This window comes from Lasioglossum baleicum, chromosome 6, assembly GCF_051020765.1.
Source record: "Lasioglossum baleicum chromosome 6, iyLasBale1, whole genome shotgun sequence".
Taxonomy (NCBI): domain Eukaryota; kingdom Metazoa; phylum Arthropoda; class Insecta; order Hymenoptera; family Halictidae; genus Lasioglossum; species Lasioglossum baleicum.
The window spans coordinates 8,529,845-8,549,479 of NC_134934.1; the positions used below are offsets into that span (position 1 = coordinate 8,529,845).

A 19,635-nucleotide genomic window follows, 5' to 3' on the forward strand; every position below is an offset into this window, starting at 1 on the left:
ATCGGTTCGCTGATTAATTAAAACGCGATCGATCAAAAATCCTGGTGACTTGCGACCGGCATGATTACCGGAACACGTCAATTATACCGTACCCCGTGCGATACATTGGAGCTAAATGAAAATACGATCAAAGTGTTGTTGTTTCTAATTATTTTTAAGTGAATCTTTCACCAATATGTTCGTGACATTTATCTGGTTAAAATGAGACCAAACACGACATCATTCGGATTATATTTATTTGTTAAATTCTAGCTTTAGAAGAATCTCGATTATCCGAACCGATTAGTATGATCCAAATTGTATCGTGTTGGGTGTCGTTTCAATCAAGAACATGCCACGAATATATTCGTAAAAGATCGATTAAATAATCACTGGGAACAACAATTTTTAAATCATATATTATAATGCCGATGAACAACATTGTTTAACATAAACATATTCTGTACATAATAAAACTGATAAAAATCGTGTTATTTAAACATTGTCTATTTATAAAGTTTGCATTAACGTCATTAGCGACCACATTTTGTATAAATGAAAATTCCAATGATCCTGATAAAAAAATGAATGATATTCAGTTATAAATGGCGCCTCTTTTACTTGCCCATATAATTCCTAGCAATTGCAATTGTATCAAAATCTTTTTTTGCATGTCGCACATTTCTCTTTTATATGTTACATTTATTTTATATTTTCTATTATATGTAAATCAATTCATCTAGTTGCTAAAATAGGTCAGGTCGTTTAGTCCGATCATAAAAAAGTTGTACTGTTTTAAAGTGCGTTCAAATACTTTCGTGATTCACTGTGTACTTAACGGTAAACACAAAGTCGTGTATTTACAGTAATCTGTTTTTGAAACAATGTGAGATCTAAAGCCGAGAGAGAGCGAACTTCCATATTCGCGCGTGTCGCCGTGTTTGAACACAGTTTTTTCATGAAGTTATTACGCGCTTCACAAGCTCCGCGGTCCTTTATCCGCGTTCGTTCTTTTAAATAATTCAGCTAACCCAGACCGCAGAAACCGCGAGTCACAAGCGTTCGCCCAACAGTCTCCTTAATTTACGAAATAATTTTGTCCTGTCGACAGAGCTTTCGCGTAACCAGATTCCAAAATTGCTCTGGCAACTTTGCCCATCGGAATCTGGGGTCCGGACCAAGGGATTTGAAATTTCGAGGTAAGGGATTCCCAACTCGCGAAATAAATAATTGGCAAAATTGAAGATCATCTGGATCCAGTGGATCAGCTTAAACACTCGGCTTTGAATATTCCCTAGTAACGACGCGCTACGATACAAACATTTTTAGATGAAGTAGTATCTCCAAAGTTGCCATAATGTTCTAATTTTTGGAACATCAACACTTCATATAAGAATAATAAGAGTGTAGAACGAGCAATTATCTTAAAAATGATTATTTTGGTGTGAAATTATTAGCCAACATATGGATATTCAGAAATTCTCTGTATGTGCGCCATCTTAAATTTCACCTGGCCATTTTTGCGGAGGGCTGCTCGAAAACATAACTAATGAATAGTGTCATCAACACAATAACATCGACACTTCGTATAAAAGTAATATGAATTTAGTATGAGTTGGAAATAATATAACAGTGTCTGTAATATTTTCACTGTTTTAAATTACACCTACTAATTTTTGCCTTAAATGGATAAACTCCGATGTCTAATTATCAGAAATGTCTAGCAATTATTATTTTGCTTGAAGATCTCCACAGCTGACAATTTCGATTTTTAAAGGATGTAAATTATTCTAATTGATGAGTGCGAGAAAATGCTCAAGATTTGCACGATTAGTCAAGCGGCACGACTGTGGGTCTGGCACGGAAAGATATATGAGCCGACGCGACGTGTTAAAAATCGTCGAGAACAAGCGAATCCGTCAGGACGCTTGCGAATCCGTCGCGACGGCAGCAGGATATTTTTCAATTTAGATTTCGCCAGGATCGTTTTCGCGGGGCTGCGAGAAGATAGACGTGACAGGCGGAATGGATCTCGTCCGCCAACGCATTAAACGATTTTAAACGGCCGACTGTTCGTGCCGCAAAAAATTTCAGTTTCCCCTTTCACCGGATTCGAATTTCCCGCTCGAAATTATTCCTCCAATTCACGCGTTCACCGACCTCGGATCAATCTTCTTTTGTTTCACTGCGATTTTTACCACGGAATTCGTGGAAGGTAGAATGTTGGCGAAAACTGGAAATAAAACATTTAATGTTCGAACAAAATTTTTGTTGTTCAATTCACTAATTAATTTGTTAATTTTTATTAATGTACTATGTTTCAATATAATGGAAATAAAACATTGAATGTTCGAACAATTTGTACTTCAATCTACTAATTAATTCGGTAGATATTTATATTCAGTATCATGATCGATATTAATTTTTTATCAATTACTTCTTGAGTAATCTTGATATCGGTGGCTCGAAAATTATTTGTAACCCTAGGTTTTTAAATTCTTAAATAACATCGTTTAATATGATATATTAACTATATTAAACAATTGTAAATATTATATATACAGTCATCGCGTTCCATTTAATGGCGAATGCAACGTCTTGTGACCCATTGAAAATTGTTGTTCCGTAGAAAATTCGTTAAAATCTGAATTCAGAAAAGTATTATCGTCGGTAGGAACTTTGATGAACAGTCTGTCAACAGAGAAGTTCGGTGTTTGACGGAGGTTAGACGGATTATTAGTTTCGTTACAAGATAAACATTCCATAACGAGGCCTGCTTTCCCCTAACAATTACCCGTAAATCGCGCGCGCTGTTATGCAAATAACATGTTCCCCGAACGAGAGAAAGGTTAAAAATAGGTTCCGTGACGCGAGCGATTTTTCACCGGCGCGGAACAATGCGTTTATTTCGAAACCAATTTTCAATCGTACAATTTAATCTTTCGAATGCCGGCATACGATGAATTTCTTCATCGTATCGGTCGCTTTGCAATATTTTCAAAAGCCCGTGATTCGAAGGAAACCTTCACTGCCTTCGTGAAATTAATAGTTCCGAGTCGAGCGAAAAGAAATTTTTCTGTGTAAATCGGCTGGTCTAATTCAAAATTCTAGCGGCGGATTTCGAGCACGAGGAAGCTGCACTTGACCTTAAATACTTCGCGCGAAGTATTGAAGCTTATCGGACACATTCGAAAGGAACGTTCCACAATATGTACAGTCTTTTGTAGCTCGGTCGTCAAAATGGCGCTGGTTGTTTGAAGTTGCGATCGATCTTCGGTATTATACATGTACAGTAAACAAGCTATGGAATTGTCGGAGACGGTATCATCGGTCTGTCGTTAATTTGTGAAGACGTATAACCGAACAAGATTGGGAAAATCAATATAATTAAATGTGGATTGTCATGGAAATTATGTTTTTGCTAATTTATTAAAATTAATTGTTGTGAACATAGACATTCTCTTGAATTTTATAAAGTCAAACACGTGATAAATGCTTCGGTTGATAGACGACTTCTTTATTTACAAAACTATTAAATTAAAATAATAAATACAAAATGAAACAACTACCAACATATCTTTTATTCAGTGTTATAATTAATTTCATAATAACACGAAGTTGAACCTGCACGAATAATTAATAAATGTTATTGTACTATTAAATATTAACATAATAAATACAAAATGAAACAATTACCAACACATCTATTATATTCAGTGTTATAATTAATTTCACAATAACACAAAGTTGAACCTGTACGAATAATTAATAAATATGTTATTGTACTTATCTCTGCCAGGCATTAAACAAATGGAAAGAATCTTCTTCGCAAAGCAATGAGTCTTTATAAAACGTCGCTACCATACGAAACCCAATTAAAAACGAAGGAAACATTTAGCCTGAACTGTTTTCTGTAAAAGGAAAGAAACCTGTTCGCGGTGCAATCAATTTTTATGAAACGGTGTTAAATTAATGAACCTCGTAAAATATCTAATTACAAACAAAGATTTCATTTTAAATGAAATTGACCCAAGCGACACGGGAGGTTTAAAGGGATTGGTTGGCAGTGACGGCTCGGAATGCTTGCGTTTTAAGTAAAAATTCCTGTTTCCCGTGAGATACGCGCGCGATAGGAAGCCGGTGCTCGTGAGCGTTTATTTTTTTTTTTTTTTTTTTAAAGCGGTTCAGAACCTGTTAGGAAGTTTCGAAGATAAATGCTTTCGACTCGTAGCACGACAGGATGCGAGGAAAGTGAAATATTGTATCTGGCTGGAATGGAAATGTGGAATTACCCGAATGTGATTAATTATAAAAATACAGCTCGATATTGTGTATCCATGGCGCATGTTTCTGTGTGTGCTTTTCATACAGGATCACAACCACGCCCCTATATAACCTGTTGAAGATTGATTATCATAAGAAATAAAAAAATTGGTGTAATTTAATTTTGTTTGAACTCAAAGTCTGGTATGACGGACCAATCTGAGCGCGGCTACAGCGAACGGATTTCGGCTCGGCCAATGGCAACGTCACGCTGGGCGGGGCCTATCGCCGTGCCGGAATCCGTCCGCTGTAGCCGCGCTCTGATTGGTCCGTGTTTTTCGCTAGTTAACTCCTTAACGAAGCCGCGGAAGACATTTTCGCAAAGGGAAAAGTTGCTTCAAATTACCCCAGGAATCTTCTCCCTCGAGTACAACATTTTTGGGACACTCTGTATAACTTAGTTTGGGTTTCAAGGGAATTAATACGTATTTAGTATTAATAGTAGATTCTGTCTTCTTGAAGAAACGATAAAAAAGTATTCGAATGGCATGTTGGGCAATTAGTTCTTCTGTACAGTAATATCTCTCACGACGCAAAAAGAATCTCTTCCACTGTAGTAATCTGACCTCGGCTCGGGTATATCGGTGTGAACCGCTACTAATGCGACGCGGAGAGTTCAAAGGGCCGTGCGTCCTCACAATGTAACACCAATATTTAATCTTTTTTTATTATTACTTATTTCTGTATGGAACTTTCATCAATATATTCGTGGCATTTCTCTGATTAAAAAAAGACCAAACACGATATAATTTCAACTGTATTTAGTTGTTTAATTGACGAGGGACGTTTCGGGCGCAAGGAAGGACAGCGTATGGGAAAGAAAGAGACGCGGAGACGGTTTAGAGGCGCTGTCCTTCTCTACGTTTGTTTCGACTCGGCGTTTGAAGCTCAAAAAAACCCATTGCAAAATTTGTACCGAACAAACAAACAGACAGACAGACAGACAAGAAAGCACGCTAATAAAAACGTGGTAAAATATAGCTAGCAGTCTACGCACGACGCAACCGAATCCCCCGATGCTTTTGCGTCGTGAGAGACATTACTGTAGCTGTTTGCCGAAACCGTTCCTCAATTGTTTCAAGCAATCAGTACAGACAGCAATTATCATTCCAGGATATTTTCCGCTGCCACCGGTCTACTGCCTCGCCTGGATCTGCCTGGACGTGTTGTTCTGCACCGCGAGCATCATGCACCTGTGCACCATAAGCGTGGATCGATACCTGAGCCTACGGTACCCGATGAAATTCGGTCGCAACAAGACCAGACGGAGAGTCACGCTGAAAATTATCTTCGTGTGGATCCTTAGCATCGCCATGAGCCTACCGCTCAGTTTAATGTACTCGAAGGTGAGGAACTGTTCGCGGACGTTTCCTTTCTTTCTGACAGGTAACATGTGTCACGAACGACAACGATCATCCCCATTCTCGTCATTAAAGCTTGTTAGAAATTTCACGGTCATTTATTTCGCCCCCCTCCCCCGCCACGCAATACAATTTGTTTCAAATCAACGTTCTCGAATCAATTGTTACGAAAAGAGTTTATACAATAATTGATTAAATTTGATCTGTCAAGTGCGAAAAATTGATACGATTTTTAGGAATTTTCTAAAAGAAGGTTGACGTAACGATACGATAGAGATTGACAGAACTAATGAAACGTCATAAATAGATTCTAAGAGATAGGAAATATTGAAAAGATGTCAAAACAATTAACAAATTATTGAGGAAATACATTTTTATCTTATAGACGTCGCGGGATCGATGAAGAAAATATTTATTTTGCTCAAAAATAAAAGGTCTGTGTAGGATTGTTATAAATTTCAAAATTATAAGATATAGAGTCCATCGATTTTATGAGTAAATTATTATGTCCACCGTCTTGATAGAACATTCGTTCGTATTCTAGTGAATTCGTATACGGAGAATTGATGAAATTTTTATCTGTGACTGAAATTTTCAAAGGGGCTAGCAACGTTTCTGTTTCAGTCTCGAAAAGCAGAGTTTAAATTTTTTCCGAGGGGACAGAAATTTACGACGGGTGTTCATAAGTTAGGGAAAGTTCGGAGAAGTTCCTTGTAGTTTTAAAGAGCAAACGACAATTTAACCTGAATTTAATGTGAGATCAGACAAACAGTTTCGATCGGATATTGCGATCGAATGCGTCACGGACAATAAACGTGCGTCGATTATGAATGAACGTCCCACAGAGAAACGTGGATTAACACGTACACGCGGGCCGTGCGATTGTGTGTCGAACGCGACGATACAGGTGTATTGACAGAAATTCGATGAATCATCGTTGTGACGGTGTTATAATTGTTACCGTTTCAGGCGGAAAAGTCCCGAATACAACGTGACCGTTTTGAAAAATGTCTTTCGCGAGTTTTCGAGCGTCGAGGAGGAATTAAATTCAACTTTGATTAATCGCGAGCGAAAACGCGTGCGTATTCTGAGATAACGTTGCGGCAGCGTGTAATCAACTTTTGCTCCTTTTGTGGAAAAAAAAGTATTTAACCGTGGCACGCTAATCTTTTTTGTGTCGGGCACTTGTGATTAATTCCCGTCGTTTGTGCTTTACACGAATTTATCAGGAATTTTTCAATTGGTTGTAACAAGATTGTTTTGATTTTTGGTTGGAATTGCTAAACGAGGAGACATTAATTATTGAAAAAAATTTCTTAAATTACTTCCAACTATAATAAAAATAATTATAATGTTGATTTTTTGTTATTCTTCTATATTCCTAGCAATAAATAATGATTTATACAAGACTTGTGGTTATTGGTTCAGTTTCGCTCCTTTTACGTATTATTGTCTGCCATAAACCAGCCTCATTATAAATCCTGTCATCAAGTAAGTTTATTTCAATTTTCTTATAATTTTCTGCATATGTTTGGTAGTTAATCTTGCAAGTAAATTATTGATAAAATTAGAAGAATTAGTAGAATTTACATAATCGTTGGGTGAAACGAAATCGTATTAATTTTATTCAGTTAGGTTATGTTTACTTTTTACATTGAACCCATATGAGACTCCTAAGTCGTACTACTTCGTCAGTCGAAATAACGTCGACGCAGAATAAAGAAAACACAAAAAATACGGCAAATAAAAGAAACGCAGTAATTAATAAAAAGGAATTGGCATTAAAAATTAAAAAGAAGAAAAGCGATTGGTTTTCTTTTATTTATGGAGAAGATCGGGAGGAAAACATGATTCAATGCTTGAAATGCAAATCATGGGTGCACGATGTATGCGCTGGAGTTGACAAAAGACGAAAAAAAATTTGTATGCGATGTTTGTACTAACTGAATACCTATGTGTCATGTAAACAGATTAATAAAAAGTACGTTTTAATTATTATTATTGCTTAATTCAATTCTTAGGTACGACTTAGGAAATCGGTTTATTTTACATGAAAGCATTTTCTAATTTCGTTATAATAAATAACAACAATATTAACACAAGTTTTGAATAACACATTTAATTTCTATTTATTTGATAAATCCTAAGTTTCATACGGTTTTTTTCGTAAGGGGTACGACTTGAGCAACCATACCCTACTAGATTGTAACGATTGTTACATTAACATCGTGTAACATAACAATGTTAAAAGTACGAACGAAAGTATTGAAATAAAATCAAGCAAAAGCGTAGAAATAAAATTGAAATAAAGTCGACGTAAATTGAGGCGACTAATGATCTCAAGACCGAGTAAAACCACGTAAGATAATAAAGAATAAATTGTCTATTCGTTGTGGAGTAAAGACAAAAATAGTCGGCCGGAATTGCAGACATTTCGGAAACAATAATGTTAACCTGCTGGGACTGAACGGTATCGATCAGGAGACTGAAAATTAAGAAAGTGAAAAACGAAACAGCTGAAAGCGTATCCGGTACATTTAAGCTCCCGATACTTCGTCCATTAAACCGTTGATAGGCATTCCGTGGAGTTGTCGTGTAGCACGAAACCCGTGCCTTCTCTTCCGTACGTGCATTTACAGCGTAAATCACAGACCCTAGAGCGAGGTAAAAAGCGTGTACCTAGAAATGCATCAATATAATCCGAGAGGTAGCGCTGACCTGCTAGTTTTGCCAATTCGATTCTGAGTATTGACATTTTTTCAGAATAAAGTATTGAAATTTTTTAACCAATGATAATTATATTCGTCACAGTTCAATAATTCCCAGCAAACTTCAATAATTAATGGTCGTCCTCTTCAATCATTTACATATAGAAACGCGCCGGTTGCAGTTGTGCAATTTTCCGTGCAAGATCAATGATGTGAAGTTAAATTTATGAAAAATGATCTCACAGCATATGTCCAAGTAATATTTTATAATATTTGATGTGCAGCAACAATGCAGCAATTTTTGTAATGCTTCATATAAAATATAGAAATTTTGATTGGCTACATGAACTAAATAAAAATGTAGCTAATAAATAAGCTGCAGAAAGTAAATTTTGATCAGCTGCATAAATTAAATGAAAATCCATTAAATTGGATTTACGGTGCCATTTCAGACCAAATTATTTTAACACCAATATACAACCAGGATAAAAGTACTAATTCTTGTAACACTTTTCATCAGCCACACAAATTAATTGAACTTAAATTAAGAGAGGCTGGATAGCACCGCAACGCAGAAATGATGCCACGATTTTGCTGTTTAAAATAAGGTTGAGTAATAACAAATAGAAACAATGCCATCTCTACTACACTAAAAACAAAATTAATTTCCGAACGACCTAATGCATATATTACACAGTACAGCCTATTTAACATTACATTATAACAATACTATCGAGGATGAAATTACTAATTCCTACACTGCTCAACACAGAATGTAAATATTTGTATGAGCTACACAAAATGAATAATAATTCGTTGAATTTCACGTTACGTTGTTTTAACAATATCAGAACAACAGACAAAATTAGAAAAATCCCTTTCTTGCGAATAAGAACAGCTTCCCGGTAGAATTGAAAGAAACAAATGCATTCGAGACATTTTACGATAACGTTGACGGTATAAATGTACGTTAAGCAGTCGCAGAGATCTCAAAGGCCTCAGTTCCCATCATTAAAATGTAGATACGCAGACGTGAGTAATAAACCGCGAGGAATGTTGAGTATTGAAATTCTGACGATCTCCATGCGAGAATCGCGAATGAAAAATTGGGTCGCAGAATCGCTCCGCGGAACACACTGGCAGCCAATATTTCAGCGAATCGCAGGATTTGCATTCCCGCGGAATACAAACTCCCGCGGCGGAAGTAAATTTCGATTCCGAAAGTTACTCTGTAACTCTGGGTCGCGATTTCTTGGTCCCCTTGGGCGACCGAGGAATCGCGCGATTTTCGAAGGAACGTCGAATACTTGGCCCATTTCGTGCTGCGAATGGCGCAAATAAATGTTCCGAACTTCGTAGCAAACTTCGAAACAAAAAATCCTTCGCTGCTGATCTGTAGCTGCGAGCGATTGTGCCCAGAAACGGGTCGGTCGCGAGATCTTTGTTGAACAAACCACTTTGACTAATTCGCACTTGGTGAAAATTGCGATATGTGTACTCCGGACTTTCCACATTTATGACAAAAATGTGCAAGAAAATTTAGAAACGTTAAAGACATTAAATTAAAATTTTTTTAAAAAATTGACATATTTTAATTTCATTGTTACGAGCCGGGGCCGCGAGCAGCACGAGTGGCCGGCGAAGGGTTATAAACCCAGGAATATGGTATCAATTTGTTAGTTAAGGTACGCGGACGGACCCAATGCGAAATTGGGGAGCCGCTAGGAATATAGACGGCGGAAACAAAAATTCAATCGATTCTACAATAATTACAAATTTGTTCACGAGAAGAGTTGCTCGTAATTGTTTCCCAATTGACACACAACACAATGCAAAATATGGTTAATTGGATTCGATGAAGCTCGAGTTTCTAGGGGCTGAACCATACCGGTCTATCTCATTACTTATTGAATGACTCTTCTGCACAGTCATACAGCAAATAGTAGGGGACAAGTTAGAAATTAGAGGGAAGAACAAAGGTGCAGACGTACGAAGTCGGGATTAGGGGATGAAATATTAATTACCTAAGCACGTGTATCCTGTGGTCAAAGAGAAGGAAACGTGCGTGACAAAACATAAAAATGAGCTCTTTGTTAGCACTGTACTCAATTGTAGTTACTTACAAGCTCTTAATAATAAAGAGCTGAAAGAATGAAGACAAATTATTGAAGGTTTTTTAACTAAAATTGTTCCATAGGAACACAACTGTGAATTTTATGCATTTATGACAGGAACATTAGGATTAAAGTATTAGTGCAGCATAAGTGTATAAAAATTATTAACCTTTCGCACTCCGAATTATTTTCCAATTTTGTTGCCAACAACTCATCCCTACTATGAAGTGTTGTTCTTGTAATTGATTTCAAAGGACAGTTTCTCGACTGCTACTTATGTAAAACAATTTTGTTTACTAATTATATTAACTACAGTTCTCAAACTTTGTTGTAATTTATATTTGTGTTAACTAAAAATTAAGACAATTAAATAAATAGAGGAAGAAGTTTTATTTACATTTTTCTTTCGTTGACGTCGAGTCACACTCGGCAAAGGAGTGCAACAAAGGGTTAAAACGAGAAAAACTCTTGAAATTCATGCAAAGAATTTTTATTCTGCATAAGGATATGCAATCTGACAAATACAATTTCATTCGTAAACATTTAAATTTTCATGAACTATTTCTATCGATTAATTTTTATTGCGTCGTACAATTCAGGGTTAACGAAAAAAGGGGTAACGCAAACAGGAGAAAGAGGGGAAGCAATGGGAACACGAGAAGATACAGAAGTAAGAATGCAATCGGAGGTAGGAAAGATTGGGTAGTACGAGAGGATGCCCGAAATATTCGAGAGAAGTAGGGCAGAAAGAAATCAAAAGATGGTGGCGAGGGTAAGTTGCGGAAACGGGAAAGCAGCGTAACAGATATTGGAAAAGCGGAAGGGAAGAAAAGTGCAGGATATGCAGCTACGGATCGTTTGAACATCTATGCGAAAGTTGCAATAAGCAGCTGGAGGAAAGGGTCGACGTAAGAACAGCCGAGATGCGACGGAAGAAATTAAAGAAACCTGTACAAGATAGAAAACTAGAAGAGAAAACGAGCACGACTAAAAACTACGAGAAAATTAAATTAATATCGCGAAACACAGGAAACATGTTTCAAACTTGTGGACAAAGACTGGAACTCTCGGGAAACTTTGTTGCAAAATTTATTTCGTTATCTTACAAACCTTAAACAGAGTGAGCCTTTGTAGAAAATTTACAAAATGTCAAGAATGCAATTTTCTATATTAACCCCTTCCCGTATAAACATTGGGACATAATCTGTTCGATATAAATGTTAATCATTTTTTCAAAGTGTAATTAAAATTCTGTGCCTCTGAAATAAATATTTTAGCGTCGAAGTAAACTCAATAAACTCGAGCAAGAAATGTATTCATCATTCTAAACACGAGCGAAATGATACGACAAGGGGTTAACTATGACTAGACTGCGGATTTTTTATTCTTATAAAAATGGGTTGGTGCAATTTGAAGAAGTGTTAAAATTATTCAAGGAAGAATTGAGCTCTCACCTCTTGTAATCGCTGCAGACAGTGCAGACAAATGATTATTTTGCAGAAAGATCCGCAGTCTAACAACGACTCTTCAGATTCTCAGTCTCTATAGAATTCTATGCCTGACTGATGCGTCAAGTTTCCACATTGTCGCACAAAGATCTGTAGTGTGCTAGGTGCCGTCACGAGACAGCCAGTATGGCGGACCATTTAATCAAAGTTTCGCTTTTAGCGGATATACGGTGCGCAAACCATCGCGTTACAAGCTTTGTTAATACACAACGCCGTGGGACAAACAGATTCGCAGCGCGTTTTCGAGTTCACCTGTCCCAAAACCATAATTTTCCTTTGCAAGAAAAGTTCGCCCGTTTCGCTCGATAAATTTTCATTCCTCGCGTGTGCTCGTTAAACTCGCTGAAATATGTACAACGTTTCCGTGCCGGCCGGGCAACCGAACTATCAAAGAGTTTCCAATTAACTCGGCTGACATTAACGCGCGCGGACCTGAACAATATGAATCGCCAGTCGGTATTAAAGCGTCGTTTGAGGTCGGGCCTCCGAGGTCATCACGTGACGGGCTTGTGTCACCGGTTTTAAGGAGACCGTCTCATACGGACGGGTTAGAAAATCCATTCTTTTTTACTGTATTCTTTTAAAGATTCGAGTACTACTTGTGAAAGATTCGATTCCTTTCAACATCGAAGTACTTACAAGTATTTTCACGAAACTTGTAAGTACTCATTCCGAGGTTCGATATCAGTTTGTATAAAATGAATACTTTTACGAAACCCATGAAATGAAACGTGGTTATTGAAATTGACTCGGATTCGTGAGTACATATTGAACTTGATCCCATCCCTAGTAATGTCCCATTCTAAGTCAATTCTCGGTTCTGTGTTGTGACATAGATCGGAACAGGACTCTATTTTTTGTGGGTCCGTCGACCGCGCCGAACGTAGAAAAGGACAGAATGTAAACACGGACCGGGCGTGTTTGTATTGATCCTTTTGTATTGATTACAGAAGGATAAAATTCTATTTCGCCTAGAAAGCAAGGCAGAATATTCGTATTCGTTAGACTTTGTATAAAATCTTCGTTAACGTTAAAATGCGGCAAGGGGTTGAGGACAAAGAATTCGTAATTATTGGAGCTGTGAAAGTAATGATTTGAGAGGGGTTGTGAGAGTTTGATGATCGGTGAAGGTAGCAGTGTTTTAATAACTCGTTCTCGGTGCAGTCTGCCATCGATCTTTCCGGTTCCGCGATTCTCGCTTGGAAGAACGCGTCGGAAACGAAACAGACGGAGCCGGGAGCGAAGAAAACGTATCCCCGCGATGCACGCGACTGAACGAGAGGGTATAAAAGGGTTCTAGAGGGGTGGGGTATTTTTGTCGGAAATTGCGGCTTATTCTCACGCGAAGCGGAAAGATGATTCGATCTGCACGGTTGCTTCTCGCCGGTAGCTCTCGCCAACAGACAGACTTGTCTGATTTGCGACTTCGCATCGGCAGACAATGGCTCCGAGGATTATTGCCCCGCGTGAATTCGGTTTGCATAATGATCCGAAACGCCGGACACGGAGGCTGCTTATGGAAATTCCAGTTCCAAACAGCAATTTGCGCGTTTTAATATTTAACCGGTTTAATCATTAAAACAGATTATTATCGAAATGATATTTCTAACAATTAATTATCCATAGGAAGCAATTTATATGAATTATGACAACGTTATTAATCCTTTAGGAACGACGCTTGTGTACCAGATTTCGTTCTATGCGATCGACATTGTTGTCGATGTTAGCAATTAGCATAATTTGATTCAGACTTGTAAATTCTTGAGCAAACAGTTTTCTTTATGAACTCCTCGGAGCAGGTTTGAAATATTTCGAGTAAAAAGCACACCGTGTAACAGTCACGGAACATTCCGCCGAGGAAGAGTTCGATTATCCGAACACCAAGAGCTAATTGGGAACCGGAATTTCACATCCGCTCGACAGATCCCGTCACTAATGATGGACAATGAAGGACTGGGTGGTTTTTCTCTCGGCCAGCACGTATTTTAGGTTCACGAAGGCCCGCGAACTTGCACGACACGTTCGCTCGCATGACGGATCGCTCGACGAAGTATACGCCAGCTATTATAGATGGGAAATACGAAATACGTCTGTCAATCGTTCTCCTACGAGATATAGGATCGGTTCGGGGCGTCGATGTCGAGGATTACGTGAAGACGCGCATTCGGAAAGTCTTCGAGCAAAAATTCATACTCTCAGTGCAGAAATAATTGCGGTAGCTTTAACCTTCGATGCCTATTTTAGGATAAATTGTTGTTCGAATATGTCTGTGTGCTGTACCGTCGTAAAGCGCACAGTTGGCTGTATTGATTCGTGCAAATGGTTTTCGCTTTCATTGTTTCGTGATGCCCACTCGGTGCTGTTGACGTCAAGACACAGTCATGCAAGTTCAAGAGGTTTTAGTTTTCAGAAGGCTCAAAGTCTTCTTTGAAAAATTAATAAGACATTGTGTGGAGTCATGAATTTTACATTAATTTGCTTTATACCTTACATTTGCTCAGATTGTTTATCAATTTTATTAAGCGATTTTTATATACATTTTCTTGTAAGACATTTGCAAAGGTCGTACACAGAGACAAAGGTCGTAAATTATTATTCGACCGTGGATTTTTATGCAAACTTCTATTCCCACAGATCGTTTCACGAGTATCAGAATAAAGCAAAAATTTGTTTTGTCAGAAAGCTCCCTATCGTACACAGAAACAAACATTATCTTATACGTTATTATATTATATTATTATAATTAATTTAAAAAATATTATTATAAGAAACATTATATCTTGTACGTAAGAGAAAAGTGAATGAAAATGCATAAAAATTCGCGATCTGCTCACACGACAACGTTCCGCGAACAATAAAACACAAGATCTTGCGCAATTTAATAAAATCCCAGAGTAGTTTATTGAGTTCTAATCACATAATAAATACAATTATATTCGATCACACCTCCACATTTGTATAGATACAAAACCAGAAACGTTGTACAAATAAAGAACCAATGGAAACTGAAATATCGTTAACGTTAATAAATATTGATACTTATCTTAAGTGGGTAACGAAGTTCCAATAAAAGACGGGCGTACTGACGACGAAAGCAAATGATATTTTATTGACAAGGAGGACAGTAACTCGATGAGCCGGGCTGAGTATTACGAGAATGAAAAAACGCGTAAAGTATCGCTGCGGGACGGCGTATACTCGAAACGAGGAGAGGTTTGGCGAGAAATAGTGTTGCTCTTGTTTTTCCTTTTTCTGATTTTTGCTTTTTAATTGGTTCTCCTACAGACGACAACGAACTATGACGCTTATACAGGTGCAGCGGCGGCCATTGTTACAGGAAACATCATCGACACGGCGAGCAAATGGTGGAACGATGGTTTTAATCCTCAGTGAACTCGAATGGCTCTGGAGGATCCGCTTCCTTCTCGTCGTCCAGTTTCCGGCCGAAAGCTGAAACATAACCGCGATAATGGTACCCGACATGTTGATTACTCTTCTGACGATGCCGACGCGTTTATCGATCCTGACAGTGACGAAGCTGCGCTCACAGGAATGGGAATCGCGAAGTTGGGAACGTGTTTTGGCGACGGTATGACGGAACAGTATCGCCACAGTGCTCGGACTGTCGAGTAGTTTCACCAAAACACGTTCCCAACCAATTAATAAAAAGAATCGATTCTATAAGTACTAAAAAATACTGTAAACATTGGTTGTTGCGGGCTGTTTCTATTTGTTAGCGGCTGCCATTGTCTGTATGAGATTGTTGTGGAAAATAAAATAAATACTGAAAAACTGAAACGTAACGAATGCAGCGAAAACAATTCGCATAGCCGGAGTATATTGCACGGTAACTCCTGTTCCATTGTTCTTTTGTTACGTCGACTTTATTATTTGCGATAAACTAGAATGTGAAACAAAGCAACCGCGTAACCACATAATTTAATTTTTCCATATCTGAGATGATAATGCGATGCGAGCATTAATTAGGTCCTCGTGGGAATGTACTTGGAAATAAACTGAACTAACAGGGCTGCGGATTTTATACACTTCTAACAAAGTCTTCCAAACTCGTCGCAACGTTGATCACCTTTAGAACATGTCACAAAATTTTATTTTCCAGCCTAACATGCTACGAATTAGTCGCCGAGCGTCGATAACCGCATAAACATCCGCAGCCTAATTAGTAGGGTAAATACATACATACGCAGCTTGGTAGTTTGGAAGTTTTAAGCAAGACAAATGTTGAACCACTTACCAGCAACTGGCTCCACAAGTTCCTCCTCGGTATCAGGCTGTACATGGTTCACCATGACGATGCCTCCTATCTGAAGGTCCTTTACAGGAACGTAATGGCTGCCGTCCACTAGTTGGATCACCTTCAGTTGTTGTCGTAAAATGCGTGCCGGGTTTTGAAGTATCTCGAAGTTTGGCTCGACTTCCTTCTTCTCCTTCTCAGCTTTCTCGGTTTTCTCGGTCTTCTCGCTCTTTTCAGCTTTCTCGGTTTTCTCAGTCTTTTCGCCTTTCTCGCTCTTCTCGGCTTTCTCGCTCTTCTCGCCTTTCTCGGCCTCGTCCTTGCCTTTCTTCTCGACCTTCTCCTTTGTCTCCTTCACCACCTCCTTCGTCTCCTTCTCGTCCTTATCCTTTTTCTTCTCTTCGGCTTCTTTCGGCGCAGCACTTTCCTTCACCTCCACCACGGTTTCCTTCGTCTCCGGCGGGTCCTGTTGATTTCGTCATACAAAGTAATGTCATATTCTAGATGATATAGGGATGCTCAACATAAAAATTAATTAGTATCTCATAAATTCTGACCAAGCTTCACTAGTACATATCAAGATAATTCATTTGCGTCTCAAAGATTCTAACAAAGGTCCACATAATTGGAACTAAATACATATATCAATATAGTTAGTTGATAATCTTACAAGTCCTAGCAAAGTTCAATGCATATATTAAAATAGAAATGAACGATTGTATTTCGCAAATCCTGACAAAGCTTCGTTCAATATATGAAAACAAAACTGTGAATTTCAATGTCAGATATTCTAACAAAGCTTCACTGTATCAGAAATCTTGGCAAGCTCGATTGAAAATAATCCTACTGCGTGTCTGACTAGAAACCTCTAGTCGCTCAGGAACGATAGAGGAGGTAGTGAAAGTTCTAGAAAGAACAAAGTAAATACGTACCACTTCCATCTTCTCGTGCGAATCCCTAGCTTTCCTTTCGGATTCGCGTCTCTTGGTCCTCGCAGCAACGCTGAGGACAGCAGTGGTGACCTTCTCCCTTTCCTCGCGTTTCTTCTCCTCCAACGGTGCGGGATAAGCATAAACGCTTGGCCTGGCGTTCGAGCGGATCTCGAGCTTCGGCATTTTCAACTGTGCGTTCAGAGCGATCAGACAGCTCGGGGTGAAAGCAAGAGCCAAACAATGGGCCAATGGGAACCAGTACCAGTACTGGGTGAACACCAGGGCACCGACCACCGCTAACATGTTCGTGTGGCCTGTCCGGGACTGCAGGGACACTGTCACGTTACGGCCACCTGAAACAATTGTTACGTAGAAATAAGTAACCGAGGGAGACAATCAAATTAATATTGTATTTTAGTAACTATTTCTTCAATGAAGTGACGTTGGTTGCAAATAAGAAACGGTGGTACATTGACTATCCTGAATTATTTGTATGAATGTGAAAGAATTTATATAAATTGAAGACGGCATGCCTCATGCTCTTCGTACAAATTTCTGTAGGCTTAATTTTTTATACGAATCTGACATAATTTATGTAAATCGAAGGCGGCATTATGCTCTTGCTACAAGTCCACAATGAACGTGAAATCTTTATATATAAAAATGCAGTCCTGACTCATTCACTCACTGATCAACGCCCAGGCTAAACCCTTGGACCTAGAAAGCTTAAATTTTGCACAGAGGTTTTCTTTATGATCTATACAAGGGATAAGAAATATAAGGGATATTTCGAACCCCCAGGAAAATTCAACCCCCAAGGGGTAAAAAAGGGTTGCAACGTTTGTATGAGGAATATTTTGTTCGTGGTCCGATTTGCTTGAAACTTGGTCTTTTAATGCTCTTTGATATAATTAATCAAACACCTATTTCGGCATTTTAAAAAATTCAACCCCTAAGGGGGTGAAAAGGGGTTGCAACGTTTATATGAGGAATATTTTATTTGTGGTTGGATTTGCTTGAAACTTGGTCTTATTGCTCTTTGATATAATTAATCAAACATCCATTCGGCATTTTAAAAAATCTAACCCCCGAGTGGGTGAAAAGTGGTTGCAACGTTTGTATCAGGAATATTTTGTTGTCGTCTTTGTCTTAATGCTCTTTGATATGATTAATCAAACACCTGTTTCGGCATTTTAAAAAAATTAATCCCCTAAGGGGGTGAAAAGGGGTTTTGAAATCTAAGATGGCGAGATGACATCAAATTAAAACTCTATAGGGGTGAATGGGGGGTTAAAAGGTTCTATGAAGAAACAATATCAATTTTCGAGGGCATTAAACGGTTTTCTGTGCGAGCGAAGCCGCGGGCGAAAGCTAGTGTGAAATAAGAATGAACAGCAGGAATAAAAATCAAACTAGGCTGAAGAATATCGATGCTGGTCAAAATCCGCAGTCTGGTAATGCATTGAAAGGGAATGTACTCACCAGCGTCGATGATTCCTTGAGCGAGAATGGCGCCGAACTTGGCCATGACGTCCTCGTGCTTGTCAACGACAACCTTGACGTAAAGGGCGCGGAAGTCCTTGACGCGGGGACAGGTCGCCTCGGTCTGCTGAATCAGGATCATCGCGGAAGCGATCAGGGCGCCCTGACGTACGAAGTTCACCGGATCATTGGTCATCGGATCCAGCAGAGCTATGGCCTCCTTCAATCCCGTGCCAGCGCACGCGATACCCAAAGCCATCGCGGCCCCGTATCTCACGTGGGGATTGTAGCTTTCCGCCAACAAGGACACCACGCTGGGACATTGTTCCGGCGTTCTGTAAACAGAAATACGACGCCGCGGTGAATCCACTGGTGGTTTTCGGGGTGGGCCACTGTCCAGCCCCGAGATATAGCCCGGGGACACAAATTTCAGATATTATTGGGCTATGAAATCGCTGATTGCGGATGGCGTGAAAATCCTTTGTTCGCGAAGGGCCACGCGATTACGATTACCAACGGCCCGGCCCGTACGAGTGACAAATGCGGCTGTAAAATACTGATAATGCGGGGCCGGGGAAAAAAGGGGCAATCTGTTTCGCAAATTTAGGGTTGTGGTAACGTGATCGTAGTATACCTCGGGGGACGTGGACAGATCGATAAAAGTTGCAAGAATTTCAAAATAGAAATTGTCGGCATCGAGAAACAGTAATTTAACTCGCAAGGGAGGGACCCCAAATGTCCGACTTCGATTTTGATAATTTTTTGTGAGGCGATGGTATATGGATCCCTAATGATGTCTGCGAAATATTAGGTGTAGTTACTCAATAGTTTTAAAGATATAAACAATTAAAGGTTCATACCTTGTTGATATACCATGATTCGCAGCTCAAGTTTTCGAAGTTCCAGTGTTTATATCTTTAAAACTATTGAATAACTACACCTAATATTTTGCAGACACCATTAGGGATCCATATAC

At 38.8% G+C, this 19,635-nt stretch overlaps 2 protein-coding genes across 3 annotated transcripts in view; one reads left to right on the forward strand and one right to left on the reverse strand.

Annotated features, from left to right (window-relative positions):
• The window catches only part of 5-ht2b (5-hydroxytryptamine receptor 2B), a 136,155-nt gene that overhangs the window by 77,324 nt on the left and 39,196 nt on the right, over nucleotides 1-19,635 (forward strand). For both annotated transcript variants that reach the window (XM_076426443.1, XM_076426444.1), the window contains one exon: nucleotides 5,416-5,648. In XM_076426443.1, coding sequence (XP_076282558.1) covers nucleotides 5,416-5,648 — 233 coding nt within the window. The remainder of the gene's footprint in view (nucleotides 1-5,415; nucleotides 5,649-19,635) is intronic.
• The window catches only part of Rpn2 (Regulatory particle non-ATPase 2), a 102,540-nt gene continuing 97,775 nt past the window's right edge, over nucleotides 14,871-19,635 (reverse strand). Inside the window, exons 11-14 of the mRNA XM_076426442.1 lie at nucleotides 18,660-18,994; nucleotides 17,178-17,530; nucleotides 16,249-16,711; nucleotides 14,871-15,443 (exon numbers count right to left, since the gene is read on the reverse strand). Of these exons, the coding sequence (XP_076282557.1) occupies nucleotides 15,373-15,443; nucleotides 16,249-16,711; nucleotides 17,178-17,530; nucleotides 18,660-18,994 (1,222 nt within the window). The 3' untranslated portion in view covers nucleotides 14,871-15,372. The remainder of the gene's footprint in view (nucleotides 15,444-16,248; nucleotides 16,712-17,177; nucleotides 17,531-18,659; nucleotides 18,995-19,635) is intronic.